General features: G+C 45.2%; 1 protein-coding gene across 2 annotated transcripts in view; it reads left to right on the forward strand.

Annotated features, from left to right (window-relative positions):
- The window catches only part of srgap2 (SLIT-ROBO Rho GTPase activating protein 2), a 206,037-nt gene extending 186,684 nt beyond the window's left edge, over positions 1–19,353 (forward strand). Inside the window, exons 19-22 of one of the 2 annotated variants that reach the window (XM_055654379.1) lie at positions 10,774–10,954; positions 14,104–14,250; positions 14,677–15,007; positions 18,524–19,353. In XM_055654379.1, the coding sequence (XP_055510354.1) occupies positions 10,774–10,954; positions 14,104–14,250; positions 14,677–15,007; positions 18,524–18,907 (1,043 nt within the window). In that variant the 3' untranslated portion in view covers positions 18,908–19,353. Of the gene's footprint in view, positions 1–6,804; positions 7,002–10,773; positions 10,955–14,103; positions 14,251–14,676; positions 15,008–18,523 lie in introns of those variants that run through there. The other variant, XM_055654380.1, reaches the window with a different exon arrangement.
- Positions 19,354–19,997: the final 644 nt, after the last annotated feature.

The following is a 19,997-nucleotide window of genomic DNA, read 5'->3' on the forward strand; positions in this document are numbered from 1 at the left end:
AATAGTGGAGAGTGGAGACGAACTCCTTCGATCTATTTCAACCTCCCTTTGACTATGTTGAAGTCTGTCTACAACTACCTTCGACTACCCACAAATAACATGCCGACCTACTACGGCTTAACCTAAACCTACGAGTAAAAAAGTAGCGATTTTTTCCATGGCAACCTTTTTTTATGTTGAGAACTACGCCGCGACATAGCTGAGGCCTCGAGTACGCAGAGACCACTCTTGAGCATGAAGGAGAGTTACGAAGACCTCCTACGACCTCGTGTCGACCATGCTGCGAGTATGAGTCGAGGGCAAACTCACCAGAAGGTTGCCCAAGTGGGACAGCCCCTTTACTTTAATTTGGTCGAGAGAAACAGCATGACAGCAGGCCCTTCGGCCCACACTGACCATTGATCGATGCTATCCCAGTTTTGCATCCTACACACTAGGGGCAATTTACAGATGCCAAAACCTGCAAACCTGTATGTCTTTGGAATGTGGGAGGTAACGGGAGTTCCTGGAGAAAATGCACGCAGGTCACAGGGATGCAGCACCCGTAGTCAGGATGGGACCTGCGTGTCTGATGCCGTGAGGCAGAAACTTTACTGCAGCATCACTGTGCCTACAAACCTCAGGGTCTTTTCCTACTACAAGGACCTATAATAAATGCATGCTGTTGTTGTGTTTGATCTGGGCATAATGACTGCTCTGCTTTGGTCTGCCTCAACTGCTGGAGTCTCTGCTGCATCTTGGCACGGTTCCAGGGTCACAGGAGGAGCTGAGGATATTGGGTATCGCAGAACCGCAGGGAGCTTCTCTGCAGCTGCTCTGTCACAGAAGCTAAGAAGGGTTCAGCCGTTCTAAGCTGTTTCTGTTCTGCTTTATAAAATCTGCGGTCATTTCAGAATTATCAGTTTCATCTTTTGTGAAAGTTTTTCTCCTGCGCTCTCCGGCCTGGATCTCATTGTGTGTGAAGGGGGGAGGGAAGAATGTGTATGTGAAAGTGTGTGCGGCAGTATATGTGTCCATTTTCATGCGAATATGTGCTTGCAAGCCACAGCGACGGTTTGGTCCCTGGCTTGCGATGTAGAGTTTACACTGTGCTGAAAGCCGTGTGATGTTCTGACGTGCAGTTTAGCAGCACAAGCAAGGCTATTTTCATTATAATTGCCCCACTCTGAAGGAAAGGTTGGCCTTCGTACAACTTGGTTGTATTCCTCAGTCTCTCTCCTGCTGCAGACTGACTGTGAATGAACATTGCAGGAAAAATGTCCCCAATGTGGGGCGAGTCCAGAACCAGGGGCCACAGTCTTAGAATAAAGGGGAGGTCATTTAAGACTGAGATGAGAAAAAACTTTTTCACCCAGAGAGTTGTGAATTTATGGATTTCCCTGCCACTCAGGGCAGTGGAGTCCAAGTCACTGGATAGATTTAAGAGAGAGTTAGATAGAGCTCTAGAGGCTAGTGGAGTCAAGGGATATGGGGAGAAGGCAGGCACGGGTTCTTGATAGGTGCGATCAGCCATGATCACAATGAACTTATCTGGTTCGAAGGGCCAAATGGTCTCCTCCTGCACCTATTTTCTATGTTTCTATGTTACTGTGAAGGCCATGTTCCTTCCATTCGATTCCTCATCTTGTATGCCATTTAGTAGGAAGGAACTGCAGATGCTGCTTTAAACCGAAGATAGACACAAGAAGCTGAAGTAACGCAGTAGGACGGACAGTGTCTGAAGAAAGGTCTCGCCCCGAAACGTCATCCATTCCTTCTCTCCAGAGATGCTGCCTGTCCCGCTGAGTTTCTCCAGCTTTTGGTGTCTATGCCATTAAGTAGGGCAGAGCTGTTTGCATGCTGCTGATCTATTGACGTTAACTCACCAGCAGGAGTTGACTTGTTTGGTCCTTAACTCTGATCCTGTGAAGTATGGGAATACAAGCAATATTCTGAAGGAATAATGTTACACTGAACATCCAATGGGAAATGGACATAACGGATTGCTGTAAGTTTCAGTTGAATGTAAATTCAGGCAGCATTGAAGTGGGGCTGAATGTAAGAGGGGTATGTTTTAATTCAAAATGTTAATCTGGTTCAGTCGCCACCAGATTAGATACCTTTCCACGTATTTATAAATGTAAGAATCATTTTACATTTTTAATTCCATTTAATGGCCAATGCTTGTTGATTTGGGCAGCATGATGGCACAGCGAGAGAGTTTCTGCCTCGCAACACCAGGGACCCGGGTTCAATCCTGACTACAGGTGCTCTCTGTACAGAGTTTGTACGTTCTCCCTGTGACTGCATGGGTTTTCTTCGGGTGCTCTGGTTTCCTCACACAACGTGCAGGTTTGCAGGTTAATTGGCTTCTGCAAATTGTCCGTAGTGTTTAGGATAGAACTAATGTATGGGTAATTGCTTGTCGGTGTGGACTCGGTGGGCCGAAGGGCCTGTTTCCACAGCTATATCTTCGTTTAGTTTTTCGTTTAGAGATATGGCGCGGAAATAGGCCCTTCGGCCCACCAAGTCCGCACAGACCAACAACCGCCACATATTGACGCTATCCTACACTCTGGGAACAATTTACATTTACACCAAGCCAATTTACCTACAAAAGTACTTATTTGGAATGTGGGAGGAAACCGAAGATCTCGGAGAAAGCCCACGCAGGTCACGGGGAGGGCGTACAAACTCCATACAGACAGCACCCGTAGTCAGGATGGAACCCGGGTCTCTGGTGTTGTAAGGCAGTAGCTCTACCATTGTGCCACCGTGCCGCTTAACCAACTAAACTAAACGGTGTAGGAAGGAACTGCAGATGCTGATTTAAACCAAAGATAGACACAAGAAGCTGGAGTAGCTCAGCGGGTCAGGCAGCATCTCTGGAGAAAGGGAATAGGTGACGCTTCAGGTAGAGACTGAAGATGGGTCTCGACCCGAATCATCACCTATTATTTTGTATACACAGGGGCTGACGAGGGGGACGTATGTGGGAGATTGCGTCTTACAAATTTGAATTCGTTTTTTGAAGAACCTACAGCAGATGTTAGTCTCACTGGTCTATAGTTCGCTGCTTTTTCTTGCAGCCTTTCTTAAATAGAGACACAACATTAGCCACCCTCCAGTCATCCGGCACCTCACTCATGACGGGGCTCCTGCAATTCCCTCTCTAGATTCCCATAAGGGCCTGTCCCACTTGGGCGCCATTTGCGCGTCACGCCGGTGGTGTGCGAAGATTTTGTGAATCCCAAAATCCTGGGGTGCGGCCCGCGCGCGTCATTGCCTACGCCACCACGTCTCACCACGGGGCGCCGCGTGTGTCGTGACCCGTAAATGATGTCACATAAATGACGCGCAAATAACGTCCAAGTGGGACAAGCCCTTTAATATCCTCAGATATACCTAATCATGCCCAAGAGATCACTCTACCTTCATGCACAGTAGGATGTCCTATACTCCTCGACCATAGCACGGATGTCCTCAAGACATTGGCAGTCCCAAGTTCACTTGCCTTCATGTGTTTCTCCATGGTATAAACGGAGGAGAAATATGAATTGAGTTTTCTGAATGCTCTCCCCATTTAGAAAATAGTCTACACCTTTATTCCTGCTACCAAAATGCATGCCTCCACACATTGCTACATTGTATCCCATTTGTCACTTCTTTCCCCACTACCCCTACCTGTCCGTGTCCTTCTGCAGAGGGAGCGGTCTCCGCGGAAAGCCGAAAGGGGATGAGATGGGAAGATGTGGCAAGTGGTGGGATCACGTTGGGAGGTGGCGAAAATGTTTTCTAGAGCAGCGGATGCAATAGATGAGAATGGATTCGCCACCTCCAACGTGATCCCACCACATGCCACATCTTCCCATCTCCTCTCCTGTCTGCTTTCCGCAGAGACCGCTCCCTCCATAACTCCATTGGCAACTGGGCAACCGTTAATTTTGAGCCTGCAAAAGATGCTCCTTTCCAAAAGAGCACCCTTTCATTCAGAGGCTATGACCTCTGATCCTAGACTCTCCCACCAGTGGAAACATCTTTTCCACATCCACTCTATATGCTTAAGAAGGAACTGCAAATGCTGGAAAATCGAAGGTACACAAAAATGTTGGAGAAACTCAGCGGGTGCAGCAGCAGCTCCACAGATGCTGCTGCACCCGCTGAGTTTCTTCAGCATTTTTGTGTATCTTCCACTCTATATGCTTTTCACTGTCCTCAAAATATATTTGGATTGGCTGAGCTTGGATAAATTTCAGAGCAGGTTTTAATTTTATACAAGACAAAACCACTATTTAGTCCTAGTGCACATATTGATACATCTGGACCATGTATCTATCTGCAAATTAAATGTGTTTCCTCTTCTTGGCAGTGGAAGGGATGAGAAAGGGGGGAAGAGATTGGCAGGAAAACAATCCTGTCAAGGAAAAGTGAGCAAAGACTGGGTGCTCATCAAGGGATTTCCCATTTTATTAGTAGCTTGCCATAATTCTTATTTTGACACATATGTAACTTTGCCCGAGTGATATAATTTCTGTATTGACTTTAATCTGAATGAATGAGGTCAGCCAGAAAGAATGTGTGGAGCACACAGGTCATCTGAGTGCTGATATATACTGTAATACAGATCCAAAATGCTGGAGTAACTCAGTGGGCGAGGCAGCATCTCAGGAGAGAAGGACTGGTAACGTTTTGGGTCAGGACCCTGACTGGTAACGTTTTGGGTCAGGACCCTTTTTCAGTGATGTCAGGGGAGGGGGCGGGACAAAGATAGAATGTAAGCGGAGACAGCAAGTGTAGTGGGAGAACTGGGAAGGGGGAGGGGGTGGAAGCAGAAAACAAGGACTATCTGAAGTTAGAGAAGTCAATGTTCATACCGCTGGGGTGTAATATAGACAATTGTGTTGAGATGAATATTGGGCACAGGAATGCAAAGAGCTGGACTTTTGAACTTGGCAAACTGCTACTGGATGGCAGCCCACACAATAAAACAAAGACACCAGTTTTCTGTTGTGATATTTGCATCCAGCTGCTTATTCCTGCCTCCCCAGCATGTCCCCGTCACACTCCCACTGTATTCCCAAGGGAACATGCTGCATCTATTTATCAATTACTCCAGTGACCCATGTGTAGGCACCAGTCCACCAAGAACTGTTTCACATATCTCCATTTAGAAACATAGAAAATAGGGTGCAGGAGTAGGCTATTCAGCCCTTCGAGCCAGCACCGCCATTCAATATGATCATGGCTGATCATCCACCCGTTCCTGCTTTCTCCCCTTATCCCTTGATTCCGTTAGCCCTAAGACCTATATCTAAATCTACATCTAAATCTATTATCAAAGGGGCACCCTAAAAAATATAGTTCATAAGGTCATAAGTGATAGGAACAGAATTAGGCCATTTGGCCCATCAAGTCTACTCTGCCATTCAATTATGGCATATATATCTCCCCCTCCTAAACCCCATTCTCCTGCCTTCCCCCCATAACCCCTGACACCTGTTCTTATCAAGAATCTATCTGTCTCTGCCTTAAAAATATGCATTGACTTGGCCTCCACAGCCTTCTGTGGGAAAGAATTCCACAGATTCACCACCCTCCCGATGTGAACATCACTGGCAAGATTGATATTTTCTCTCTTGAGGTGATGGTTAAAAGTTTTCTTAGATTCTAACAGGCCCAATACTAAGGTGAGAACTTACAGGACTGCAGCCCAACAATAGTCAGGAGTGGTTCATAGTTAAGTCAGGCACGGTGGGGCAGCGGTAGAGTTGCTGCTGCCTTACAGTGCCAAAGACCTGAGTTTGATCCATACTATGGGTGCTGTCAGTACGGAGTTGTACGTTCTCCCCGCAACCAGCGTGGGTTTTCTCCGACATCTTCAGATTCCTACCCAGACTTAATTGGCTTGGTATAAATGTAAATTGTCCCTAATGTGTGTAGGATAGTGTCATTCTGGGGTCACACACACGCACAAAGTGGCATTGTGCGGGGATCACTGGTCGGTGTGGACTTGGTGGGCCGAAGGCCTTGTTTCCATTGTATCTCTGGACTAAACTAAACTAAAGAAGGGCGAGTCAGTTGGAAAATAATATGTTGTCAAGTCATCACTATTCTCAAACAAAGAGGTTATAAGGGAAGGAGGTCATCGAGAAATACAGCACGGAGAAAGGACTTTAGGCCCAACTTGCCCATGCTGACCAAGATGCCCCATACACACTAGTCCCACCCTATGTCTGAAGAAAGGTCTCGACCAGAAACGTCACCATTCCTTCTCTCCGGAGATGCTGCCTGCCCCGCTGAGTTACTCCAGCATTTTGTGTCTATGTTCCATCTTCCAATATTTGGCCATATCCCTCAAAACCTTGCCCATGCATGTCACTACCCAAATGTCTTCTAAATGTTCCTGCAGTACCTGCCTCAACTACCTACTCTAGCAGGTCATTCGATGTACCCACCACCCTCTGTGTGAAAAAGTTGCCACTCAGTTTCTTATTAGATCTTTCCCCTCTCACCTTAAACCTATGTCCTCTGGTTTTTGATTCCCCAACTCTGAATAAAAGACTCTGGGCATTCACCCTATCTTTACACATGTGTGTGTATATGTGGTTGTCTCTACATCTTACTGATTAAATGTTTTAAAAAAATCAAAAGACTTTGAATTTAAAACGTCCAGCTTCAACTCATGATGTCACTATGGCTCGGCTAGCAGTGATCAGCTTCACTGAAGATTTCAACCTATATTTGACGTTATTCACGATTACGGTTTTAAAAATGCCAACTTTAACAAGATTTTTACATATTCTGATTCACATTTTCCCCCTCTAGGCAGAGAACACCTTCGCTGAACATTTTATGCTTTTTCTCGACTTATTAATGATTAAAGTTTAAAAAAATCAAAAGACTTCAATTTAAAACGACCAGCTTCAACTGATGACGTCACAATGGCTCGGCTAGCAGTGATCAGCTTCACTGAAGATTTCATCCTATATTTCACGCTATTCGCGAATAAAGCTTTAAAAATGCCAACTTTCACAAGAGTTTTACTGTTAAAATCATTCCTGCCAGCTTCCAATACAAAATGTTGTGACACAGGAACACTCTGAACTTTTCACCTCACAGGAGGAGGAGGGCTAATTGCTATTGCAACACGCAGGGCAAGTGGGTAGGTGGGTCAATGAGAGCCTCTATGAATGTTATGTCTTGTGCTGTATGTTCTATGTTGGACCCCCTCGAAAACGAGATGACTGTCCATCTCAAGGGGTTATCCATAAATAAACTTGTTTCAAGTGCAATTGTTTTGTTTTTTTAAGCCCACTGCTGATGGAGGCAGGGGAGTGCTGGAATCATATGTTCGGGAATGGCTTGAGTTGGAGGACCAGGCCTCCCGTGAGGTCTACGGGTAGGGAAGGGTGCGTTGGGGGAGCAGTCTGCACTTGGTCTAGTATATTACAAAAACTCTCATCTTGTTTATTTCTATGTGTGTGTGTGATCCCTGAACTACGCCAAAACGGTAGACGAGACCACTACAATTTTTGGACCTCCTTACTCACAATTGTCTTGTGGTGTATTTTTTATCAAGTTTCGTTCACGGTGATGTTACATTTTACAAGTTATTCACATTATTAACTTTACCAAACCCCACTTTGAGAAAAATTACTTGAACACTGCGGCGGTAGTTGCAGCTATGATGTCACAATGGGATTGTAGACATGCCCGCTACAATGTTGCAAATCCAAGGACACTGCGTCCTGGCAGCAAGTGTAAGTGCAATTGGATTTTTTTAAAAGTTTCATGAGGGAGGGTGAATAAGGGGAAATGAGCCGCCCCTGCGCAGTTGGGGCTATGGGTGAGTGCTGGAATTTTGCGTTGGGGAAATGGGTTGCGTTCGGGGAATGGATGAGTGGTGGAATATTGCGTTGGGGGAATGTGTTGCATTGAAAGACAAGGCCTCCCATGTGACAGGGTCCCAATGGGTCCAGTGTATAACTCTAAAACTCTCATCTTGTACGAGTGTATGTGTGTGTGTCTTTACATCTTCGCAAAAACACTATGCGGTAACGATAACATTTTTACATATTCTGATTCAGTTTTTTCCCTATGCAGAGATTAACTTCACTGAACATTTTATGCTTTATTTCTCGACATTACTGAAAAAGTTTAAAAACATCAAAAGACTGACTTTAAAACGACCAGCTTTCACTGATGAAGTCACAATGGCTCGGCTTGGAGCCGTCTCACACTCAGAATCCTCCACGCACTCACTTCGAGTGATGTCACCCCCAACCACTGCCCCCACCCCCCCCATCCCCCGGGTTATTCACATCCCCTGCACCGCCAGAAAAGATGCCGCTGGTGGAACAAAGAACGAGCCCGGAGATGAAGTCGGGGCTATCGGAGTGTTTTCTTTCAAGGTTTACATTTCAGAGAAAATGAGTGAGACCAAGCAGCGAAGTAATGTTTCTGAGGAGCTATGATGGCACAACAAACTAATAGGTTTGAGTTGAGTTTCGCTCCGCACAGCCAGCATGGAACCACAGCCCAAAAAGGCAGCAAACACCCCCCGGGTAATTCACTCTTCCCTCTCCGTCCCACCCCCACCCCCCCCCCCCCCCGGGTTATTCCCACTCCCCATTTTTTTCACCCCCCCCGCACCTCGCACTACCCCCCGCTGCCTCAAAAAAGCATCTCTCTCTACCCATTCCCCTCCCTCTCTACCCACTCCCCCACCCTCTCTACGCCGTCCCTCTACCCTCTCTCTCTCCTACTCCACCCCCTCCCCTTCCCTCTCTGCCCCCCCCATGCCCCTCCTCCCCTCTCTGCCCCCCCCCCCCCCCCTCTCTATCCTGCCCTTCTTCTCTCTATCCCCCTCACCCTATCCCGCTCTACATCCCCCTCCCTCTCCTTCTCGCCGCGCCTGTGCAGTTGGGGGCTATGCGTGAATGGACGAGGGCGGGGATGGGGGAAAAGGAGCAAATTAATAATGTTATAATATCAAGTGGGGGTCAGTGTATGGGTGTGGGGGGGGGGGGGGGGTGGTTAGTATGTGTGACGCCACAGGCTGTTGAGGGGACAGGACCCAACGGGTCCCCCTTGGTCTAGTAACATATAAAACATTCACTTGATAAACAGAAAAAAATATGAATCATATATGCAGTATAAAAATATGCCTGTAATTTGAAGAGATGTATTCCACAATTTTCCATCATTTTGGTCACACACGTAACTAAGAATGGGCCTTATACACTATAAGATCACCTCTCATTCTCCTGCGCTCCAAGGAATAAAGTCCTATCCTGCCCAACTTCTCACTATAGTTCAGACCCTCAAGTCCTATCTACATGTGATGCCACTTCAAAGGAACTATGTACCTGCACTCCTAAATCCCTCAGCTCTAAAACACACTCCGGGGCTCTACCAGTCACTATGAATGTCCTGGTTTGACTTCCCAAAATGCGACACCTCGCACTTGAGCCCCTGTCCCACTGTACAAGGTAGTTCAAGAGTTCTCCCGAGTTTTGCCCTGATTGGAACTCGGAGAATATCCGTAGCGGGTCCGTAGGAGTTCGTGGATGTCTCGTAGCCGCTCGTAATGCTAACGGTAGGTACTCGGGACATCTGTTAACTCGTGATGTTTTTTCATCCCTGCAAAAAATGTCCACGAGTAAAAAAATACTCATGGTGAAAAAAATTGTTACTTTTTATACCTATTGTTAGCATTACGAGCCGCTACCAGACATTCACGAACTCCTACAGACCCGCTACAGACATTCTCCGAGTTCGAATCAGGGGAAAACTCGGGAGATTTCTTGAATTACCTCGTACAGTGGGACAGGGATTTTATCTGCATTAAACTCTATTATCCATTTCCTCAGCCCACTTGCCCAAATCATCCAAGATCGTACAGTAATTTCTGATAACCATCTTCATTATCTACAATACCACCCACTTTAGTATCATCTGCAAACTTACTAAACATGCATCTACATTCTCATCCAAATCAATGATGTAAACCACAAACAGCACCAGCGCCCCGTTTGGCTAGCTCACCCTGGATCCTGTGTGATTCAATCTTCCAGAACAGCCGACCAAGTGGAACCTCCTCAAATCCTAGGTATTCTCTAAGTTTCTGTCATATCTTACTGCCCGTATCCATATGACCAGTTTTCACAGTCACTCACCCAATGGATAGCACCAGATAAATACACACAGTATAATATTTCAATTGACGAAAAAGCTTCAGGTAATTGATGTCAGGTTTAAAGGTCCAAGCTCAGCAAATGAAAAATTGATGTCTATTCTTCTGTTGAATCCATGTGAGAGAACACTGCTGCTTCCATGGCCCATCAGTCTGATATTTCGTCTTTATTTAGAGATACAGTGTGGAAACAGGCCCACCGAGTCCGCACCGACCAGCGATCCCCGCACGCTAATGCTATCCTCCACGCACAAGAGGCAATTTATATTTATACCAAGCCCATTAGCCTACAAACCTGTATGTCTTTGGAGTGTGGGAGGAAACCAGAGTACCTGGAGAAAACCCGCGCAGGTCACGGGGAGAACGGAACCTCCATACAGACAGCACCCGTAGTCAGGTTCAAACCCGGGTCTCTGGCGCTATAAGGCAGTATCTCTACCGTTGTTAGTATTCAGGAGGCATTCATGGTGGAAGTATCAGGACCCGGTAACGTATCTAAAAGAGAAGAGAATGGCAGGGAGACCAATGGGAGGGACAAGTGGGACAATGTAAATAGCTAATTTACCTCAATAATGATGTCAGTTCTGTTCCTTTTGCAGAAGGTGAGCCAATAGAAGCCATTGCAAAGTTTGATTACACTGGACGCACAGCCCGGGAGCTCTCCTTTAAGAAAGGCGCAAGTCTGCTGCTCTATCACAGAGCTTCGGAGGATTGGTGGGAAGGCCGACATAATGGAATAGATGGACTCGTCCCACATCAGTACATTGTGGTCCAAGACACGTAGGTTTTCATCAATGTCATAAGTCATTTGCTTCAAAAAATCTGAAGGACACATCCCATCATAGTTGTGTGCTAAATCAATCCAAAGATGGCATTCCTGCGATGCAATCTCATCGTAGACTTGCACATATCTCTGCGCTAAATCTGAGTTTGTTTCCCTCAAATGATGTAGTTGTTTCTCTCTCCATTAACTGTGTTATGAAGTTTCCTCTCAATCTCTCCACTGTTGGGTGAGAAAGTTATCACTAAATTCCCCCATCAATTAAATAATTGTTCCTTGTTCACCATGTCAAAGGTTTTATTGCTGTTTAAAAATAAAACATTAGAAACATTAAAAATAATGCATGAGCGGCACGGTGGCGCAGCGGTAGAGTTGCTGCCTTACAGCTCTTGTAGTATCGGAGACCCGGGTTCGATCCCGACTACGGGTGCTGTCTACAGAATTTGTACGTTCTCCCTGTTTTCTCCTTAATCGTCAGTTTCCTCGAACACTCCTAAGACGTACACGCTTGTTGGTTAATTGGCTTGGTGTATGTGTACATTGTATCTAGTGTGTGTCGTATAGTGTGGGGATCCCTGGTCTGCACGGACTCGATGGGCCAAAGGGCCTGTTTCCGCGCTGTACCTCTAAACTAAACTAAAAATTAGTTATCTCTTCTGCATTTCTGGATATCAACCCAATGTAGGAATCTTTCTTCATAACCTCTGCAGAATCCAAATATGGTTTTATAGGTATATTAAGGGAACTGGGGTAACTGGAGAGATGGAATAGGACCCGTCAGAACCAAAAATGCCACCTCTATGTGAAGCTGGAGAGGTGGGCAAGCAGACAGACATTAACACAAGGAAATTCGGGACAGTTAGTGGAGGTGTTTTGAGGACAGTGCATTATAATCAAAGAGGTTCTGGACGTCTGAAGATGTAGGAAGGTAGATCAATTTCACATGCCTGATCATGTGTACCCAAGAACACTGTGAGATACAGAGGAAGAAGTAAGATGATTATGGATTAAAACAGGGAGGACCCACGAGTAATTGAGGTAAGACCAACTTTGAAAGTATTGGGTCTCCAATGAGGTAGATGATAAGGCAGGACCCCTCTCTAGTTGGTGATAGGATGGTTTCACATGCCTGATCTTCTTGTCGAGTCCACACACAAGATTAGAAGTTGTTCAGCCAGAGTTGAACACACTTCTCGGCATCTGCATACAATGGTGTCTGCCTTGCCGCTTCTTGTGCGTGGTGGTGGAAAGATTGGTGGACACAGGGCTGCAGAGTGAACGCTCTTTCATTGCCTGATAAAAGCTGGGAAGAAACTGTCCTTGAATCTGGAGGTGTGCGTTTTCACACTTCTGTACCTCTTGTTGGGTAGCAGAGGGGAGAAGAGGGAGGCCCACTCGTCCTTGATTAAGATCTAGAATGATTGGGCAGGTGGACAGAGGAATGGTTAATGCATACAAATGCGAGGTATAGCATTTTGGGAAGTCTAAAGGGGCTGTCCCACTTGGGCGACCTAATCCGCGAGTTCAGACCAGTTTGTCCTCGACTCATACTCACAGACAGCATGGTCGACATGAGGTCCTAGGAGGTCTTTGTAACTCTCCTTCATGCTTGAGAGTAGCAATCTCGGTAGCAATCTCAATCTATATTGGGAAAGTTAAAATCCCCTAACTAGGCGTACAGATTTGTAGGTTAATTAGGGGGAACTTAACTGGAACAACCTGGAAAGTTGATTTTCCATTAACCCTATTTGTTAAATAGGGTAAATAAATTTGTTGACCCTATTTGTTCCTCAAATTCCTGAGGAGCATTTCACTATTCTACCTGCCATCCCTACAACACCAATAAAACTAGGATCAATTACCCAGAAATTACCGGGAAAAGACCATACCTTAACCTGCTATTTCCCTTTACTCAGCTTTATCATCAGAACCTCTTGAGCCAAAGCCTCGGCACTTCACCTCAACAGAGCCTCTCTCCCAACACAGCCTCTCTCCCAACACAGCCTCTCTCCCACCACGTTCACTTTGCTAAACCTTTCCTGCCTTTCCTGGACTGCTGTGTCACTTCCCCAACCAATGTAATGCCTGCTTTTTCAAAATGTACCATCATCATTTGGATCAGAGACACTTTTCAAATAAAACACAACTCTCTCGCCACTCTCCTGCCGATTTTTCCAAGATGCCTTCTCTCATCTCAAAATGGCTGCTCACCAACTCTCTTCTCAACCTCTTTGCATTTATTCATAGTTTATTCTTCAACATATTTAATGTATGTTGATAGATAAATGCAGTGGCAAGTTAATGATGGTTATCTGTCTCATGCACACTCTCATAAAACATTTTATCCACTCAACGTAAATGTTCACCTATTTTTCTTTTTTGCCTCTTTTCCCTTCTCCTGAATTCTCTGTCCAATTGTGTACTTGCACAGCCACTCAATCCTACCGACACTATCCAATGTACACCTCTTCATGGTTTTCCCATCTCTCTTCATCCCCTTTCACACTATACTCCTACCTTCTTCACCTCTCTCCGTCCCCCCTTCTTCACCTCTCTCCGTCCTCCTTCCTGAATCCCCCTTCCCCTTTCTACCTCCTTCCCCACTGCATATCACAGCGCAGTGGTATAGTTGCTGCCTTACAATGACAGAGGCCTGGGTTTGATCCTGACTACGGGTGCTGTAGATTAATTAGGGGGAACTTAACTGGACCAACGTTCTCCCCGTGACCTGCGTGAGTTTTCTCCCGGGTGCTCTAGTTTCCTCCCACACTCCAAAGACGTACAGATTTGTAGGTTATTTGTCTTCGGTAAGGATTGTAAATCCCTAAGTATGTAGGATAATGCCAGATAATGTCAGATTGCTGGTCAGTGCGGTCTCGGTGGGCCAATGGGCCTGTTTCCATGCTGTATCTCTGGACTAAACTAAACTAAACCCACTCTCACTCTCTTTTTCCTTTTCTCTTACCTCCTCTCTCTACACATCTTCTGCGCACTCTCTATCTCTTTCATCCTTCCCTCTCTCACTTCTCTCCCATTACTTGTCCATCCCTCCCCTCCCTTCCCCTCGCTATCCTTCTCCTCCCTTCCTCTCTCTCTATCCCCACGCTTCTCCTGTCTTTATTTTTATTGTGATGTGTTCCATTATTAGTGACGATACATTCTCTGATCGGCTGAGTCCAAAAGGAGACATTGAGCCCAGCAATGCACCACCCCCGGATGAGAGACCCCTGTCCAAGACCAGCATCAGTTCACCAACAGGACACGTGGCAGACATTTACTTAGCAAACCTTAGCAGGTCAGTATAACTGTCCTCATTCTATGTTGTGTTCAACATAAATGCCTCTGTTCTATCAACAATCTCCTGGGCAGTCTCATGAGGAACATTTATGAATGCCTCTTGTAGCTCTGGATACTGTCAACGTCAGAGAGAAGGGGTTGCCAGAGAGTTGTTGAGGACTGTGTTCAGAAATGGTGATGTCTGAGTTAGGAGTTGAAATTGTTTTTTGTGATCCTTTTTTGTTTTGTTTTTTTTTTCCATTTCTTTTTCGCTTTGCTTAATTTTTCTTTTTTTTCTGTCTTTTTTTTTGGGGGGGGGGGTTGGGTTGTTTTTTTTTTTTCATTTTTTTTTTCTTTCAATTTTCATTTTTCTTTATTTCTTTGCCTTTTCTTTTCTCGTTGTTGTTGGTCTTGGTGAGTGATCCTTTTGCATTGTCAATCCCAGGCAGAAGAAGAAGCAGGAGTCTGGGAGTGTCCGGAGGTCCTTCCGAACCGCCGACGGGTACAGCCTCACCGGACACGGGCTGGCCTCCCCGCCCGCAGACGGTGCGCCCCAAGGCTCTGCCAGCCCCAAGAGCTCTCCGCAAGTGGCCCAAAGCACTGCCAGGGAAACGCCGGACAAACGACCGGTGGTGATGCACAGCAGCCTGAACTCCATCACCCGCCGGCCCTCGGCAAACAGAGCCGACAGCCCGCAGATCCGTAAAGTGGTCGCTGCGGGAAGGTCCAAAAGCTTCAGTAACCACAAGCCACTGGACCCGGAATCCATTGCACAGGTACAGCGCTCTCCCATCACCATCTTTCAAGTGGCTATAGACACAAGATGCTGGAGTAACTCAGCGGGACAGGCAGCATCACTGGAGAGAAGGAATGGGTGACATTTCGGGTCAAGACCCTTCTTCAGACTTGAGGGGCAGGGGAGAGGGAGACACAGAGATAAGGAAGGGTAAGGTGTGAAGGCGACAGATCTAAGCAGACGATGGTCTAGCACATGTAGCATGGTTTATTGCATAGGAAGGAACTGCAGATGCTGGTTTAAACCAAAGATAGCCACAAAAAGCTGGAGTAACTCAGCGGGTCAGACAGCATCTCTGGAGAAAAGGATTAGGTGACGTTTCGGGACAAGACTCTTCTTCAGACTGAGAGTCAAGAAGAGTCTCGACCCAAAATGTCATCTATTCCTTTTCTCTAGAATGGATCATTGTTGACTGAAGGTAAGGTGACAACGAGGCATAAAAACAGTAAAGTTAATCAGGAGGGCAGTGAAACTAGTCGTAGAATGAGGGTGGGGGAGGGACGGAGAGAGAGGGAAAGCAATGGCGGTGCTGGCTCGAGGGGCCGAATGGCCTACTCCTGCACCTATTGTCTATTGGCAAAGGTTACGTGACCATGAGGAGGTGGATCAGTGCATCCCCTTCTTGGCCATATATCTTGTGGATTGGCCGCCTTAACTCAGGCATAAAGAGTGTCCAAGGGGGGGTGTATTCAGGGAATAACTGCACATAATGTCCTTTTGCCCAACATGTGCTCAAGAGAACACACAATTACTAGAACAAAAAGCAAAAATAATGTTTAATAGGCACTTGGTGTTTACATTTCAACACTTTAGCCCACGCATCTCGGCAGCTCAACTTCATTTTCCCATCGTCACTCTATAGCATTTGAATCAGATAACAAAGAAACTTAGCTCACGAAAATCTACTGCAATTTATTCTTAAAAGCTCAGATTGAACTGCAACTGCAGCCTTTTGGGGGAAGAGATTTCAGACATCCCATAAATGAGCAATAAAGAGCAAGTCAGACTATTTTCCAAATTTTAACATTGACTCCCCATTAAGGTTCCCTCTTCCCTCCCTGTGCTTTTTTTTCCTTTTCCTGCCCCTTTTTAATCTGCCCTCCCTCTCCGAAACAATCCTCCCAGCGCACTCCCATTCTTCCCTCCCCCCCGTACCTCTCCGAGGTTTTGTGACTGCCTGTTCATTGTGCAAGAGAGAGGTAACTGCTCTGAAATCATCGATATTGATGTGCCTTCAGAGAAGGAATATAATCCTGAGGATAGCATTACTCTCTGGGCCTTCTGAGTAACAGCCAAGTGATTTACGATGGTGGTGGTGGAGGGGGGGGTGTGTGTGCGCGGCGGGGTGGTGGTTGATGTTGGTCAGTGAGCAGTCACATGAGGATTGTTACACGGCAATTGTTAGCTTTCAAGTGAAGTCAAACAGATCTTTGTGCAGTTTCTGAACAGAACAGGAAAGGCTAGGAATTAGGTTTCAGAGAAAACTCAGATTCAAAGAAAAGCTAGTGGTTCTCATCAAGTCTGTTGATGAGGCATTTCTCTGTATTCTGCATAAACAAGCCACAGTAGCAGGAATCCACTTAAAGTACCTGGAGTTGAACTGAGCTTGCTAATATTCAGAGATTCTTGTTGTGCTCCCAAGAGCTCCTATGATCATTGTAATATAATCCTTCGTTCCTACAAAACCCAGACAACCCTTTATTTTATAAAATTACAATAGTTATTTTGTTTATTTTTATGGTTCAACAAAGAATTTCTTTCTCTGGAGGGTGTGAGATCGAGTCACAAGATCCTTGGCAGCACTGAATTGGTGTATGTAAATACTGGATATATCAAAGCACAACAAGATGACTCCAGTTCTTAGGAGGATAACATTTGATATAAAAAATACATTCTCACTGCATCTTTCACATCCGCAAAACACGTTAAAGTGATTTATTCTCATTGCACTTGTACCTCGATGACATACGTGTTATAGTGTAGGAAGGAACTGCAGAAGCTGGATTCAACTGAAGATAGGCACAAAATGGGTAGCGTTTCGCGTCGAGACCCTTCTTCAGACTCAAGAAGACTTCAGACCGTCTGGAAGGGTCTCGACTCGAAACATCTCCAGAGATGCTGCCTGTCCCGCTGAGTTACTCCAGCATTTTGTGTCTATAACATAAGTGTTACTTGATCCAATAATAATTCAAGTAAATTATAGATTCATCTATTTTGCAGCATTAGCTTTGATTTAAATGTGGATAGTCTCATGTTTACCTGGTCAGATGGGCAGGACCAAATGAATGGGTGGTTGCAGCTTTTAAGACATTCTCAGAACATTTTAAGACATATTTAGAACACTTAAATAGAAGGCTACGTATTAAGTGCTGGTAAACATTAGTGTTGCAGCGTGATTGATGATCAGCAGGGTCGGCACGGATGCAGTGTGCCGAAGGGCTTATTTCCGCGCTGTATCTCTAAACTAAACTAAACATTGTTGAACAAAGGCCCTGTGTCTGCACTATATGACCTGAACAACATTGCAATTGACGGTACAGTGCTCATTTAATACGAGCCTTTAACTGGATGTATTTTGCTTTTGGTCTGAGCTAAGAGGGCAATCAATTGAGCTGGTGGTTTTCCTTGGATCTTTATTGATATTTAAGCTATTATTTATCTGAGAATGAGCAGGTTTACAATAACCACTAATGAAATGCAAAACCGGGTTCAAACATAATAATAATAATAATCTTATTTATATAGCACATTTTTAGTCAACTTGCATTGACCCCAAAGTGCTTCACATAATTACATTACATTTACACACAGGCAAAGGTGGGTGAAGTGTCTTGCCCCAAGGACACAACGACAGTATGCACTCCAAGCGGGATTCGAACCGGCTACCTTTCCGGTTGCCAGCCGAACACTTAGCCCATTGTGCCATCTGTCGTCCCAATGATGGTGAGGAGGAGGGAAAATATCAAGCGTCGTTTGAAAAGCCTGGATAGTGGAGGTGGAGAGGATGTTTCCACAAGTGGAAGAGTCTAGAACCAGGGGTCACAGCCTCAGAATAAACGGACGTTCCTTTTGGAAGGCGATGAGAAGGAATTTCTTTAGTCACAGAGGGTGGTGAATCTGTGGAATTCATTGCCTCAGAAGGCTGTGGAGGACATCAATGGATATTTTTAAGGTATAGATAGATAGATTCCTGATTAGTACGGATGTCAGGGGTTATGGGGGGGAAGGCAGGTGAATGGGGTTGAGGTGGAAAGATAGATCAGCCATGTTTGAATGTCGGAGTAGGCTTGATGGGCCAAATGGCCTTATTTTACTCCTCTCACTTATGAACTTATGAAATCCAGGTTGTAGTTTGTGGAATACGGGAATGCTTGACTGGGAGTTTCATTGCTGTCTTTGGGTTCATAGCGCCTTTGACTTCTTTGTTAACAAATTGACTGTCTCACCTTTTTAAATGTGGTGTATCTTAATCCTTCCAATTGGTTTTGTTCTTTAGGATATTGAGGCAACGATGAATTCGGCCCTTAATGAGTTGCGTGAATTGGAGCGTCAGAGCACAGTGAAGCACGCCCCGGATGTGGTCCTAGATACCTTGGAAACCATGAAGGCATCTCCATCAATGGGTCCCACATCCGAACCTTCCAGCCCGCTCCATTCCCGGATTTTGAAGGACTCCGAATCTTCTCTCGAGCGGAGTGCCAGCTCATCGGGGGACATGCCATGCACCTTCAGGCCTGTGAAATCCGTGAAGATAGCGGCTCAGGTGAAGCCTCCTGCACTGAGGCCTAAACCATTGGTTTTTCCAAAGACCAATCCAGCTAGTCCCAGCCTTGGATCACCAACGACACAGCAAGCCACCGACAAGTCGTGCACTGTGTGAGACCCTCTTTATAGGCTCAGCATGAAAAAGTGAGTGCCATATGAATATTTGCAAGAGAAGAGAAGCAACGACAATGACGCATTCCACCATGGTTCAACCCAAGAAACGGTCTTGCTTTGAAGCAGGAGATTGGCCCAGTTCTGCACGCGAATGCTTATCGTCTTATCTCCTGATTCATTTTATATCTTCCTTTAAAATCACATCAAACCAGCGTCAGACTGCCTTTTCGGTCTTTGGAAATTAATATAATGCACACAATAATGCATATAATTCAGCCCTTGCAAGCCAAATAGATTTATGCATTGATGTATTCTCCGTCTGTCTTCCCACTTTCTCTCAAAAATCCTTGGCTTCCTACACCTCTTCTGGCTTTCCCAGCACATTTAATGGTTATTCCGTGTCATCTGCATTTGGTTATTGAAGGAGAAACAGCAATCAGATCGTTTGTTGCCTTAAAAACAGTGAACGGAATTTCTCGTCGAATCGCTGTGAGTGTTATGGCAACGCGGGTATTTTGTTGGGGCCTTTGGTTTGCCTCGGAAACTTACCACCAAAAAAAAAAAAGATGAATTGAATGACAAGTGGGTTATGCCAAACCTTCAACCCTTTTTAACAAAAAAAAAGGAAATTATAATCAAGATGCTCTGTATCATTACCTTTTAAACGTTATTTTTCAAAGCTGAGTGCATTTGTAGTACCAAACTAAGCAAGACTTGGCCACTTGTGGGAGCAAGGCCTTGTTAAAGGCTGCCGAACTTAGTGTAAGGAAAACAAAACAATTAATTTTACAAAAAAAATGTAATGGACTTTATTGTGAACAATTCATTGTAAATGGTGAAATATATTTTGACAGATTCATCGTATTTGAAAACTGGAAATGTTTTGTAGAGTAGCAAATTTATTTTAAAATAATATTTTTAGGGAGGAAACTCCTAGTCAACCTCAGATGCTGTCCTATAAAATTCCACAGCAATCTACGAACTGGCATTTTGTTATTAATCTATACACATAATTTCTTTCTGATCACAGAAATGTTTAAATTAGTTACGTTTCTCCAGAACTATTTTTTGTCTGTGAAATGCCCCAGCCA

Source organism: Leucoraja erinacea, chromosome 24 (assembly GCF_028641065.1).
Source record: "Leucoraja erinacea ecotype New England chromosome 24, Leri_hhj_1, whole genome shotgun sequence".
Classification (NCBI taxonomy): Eukaryota; Metazoa; Chordata; class Chondrichthyes; order Rajiformes; family Rajidae; genus Leucoraja; species Leucoraja erinaceus.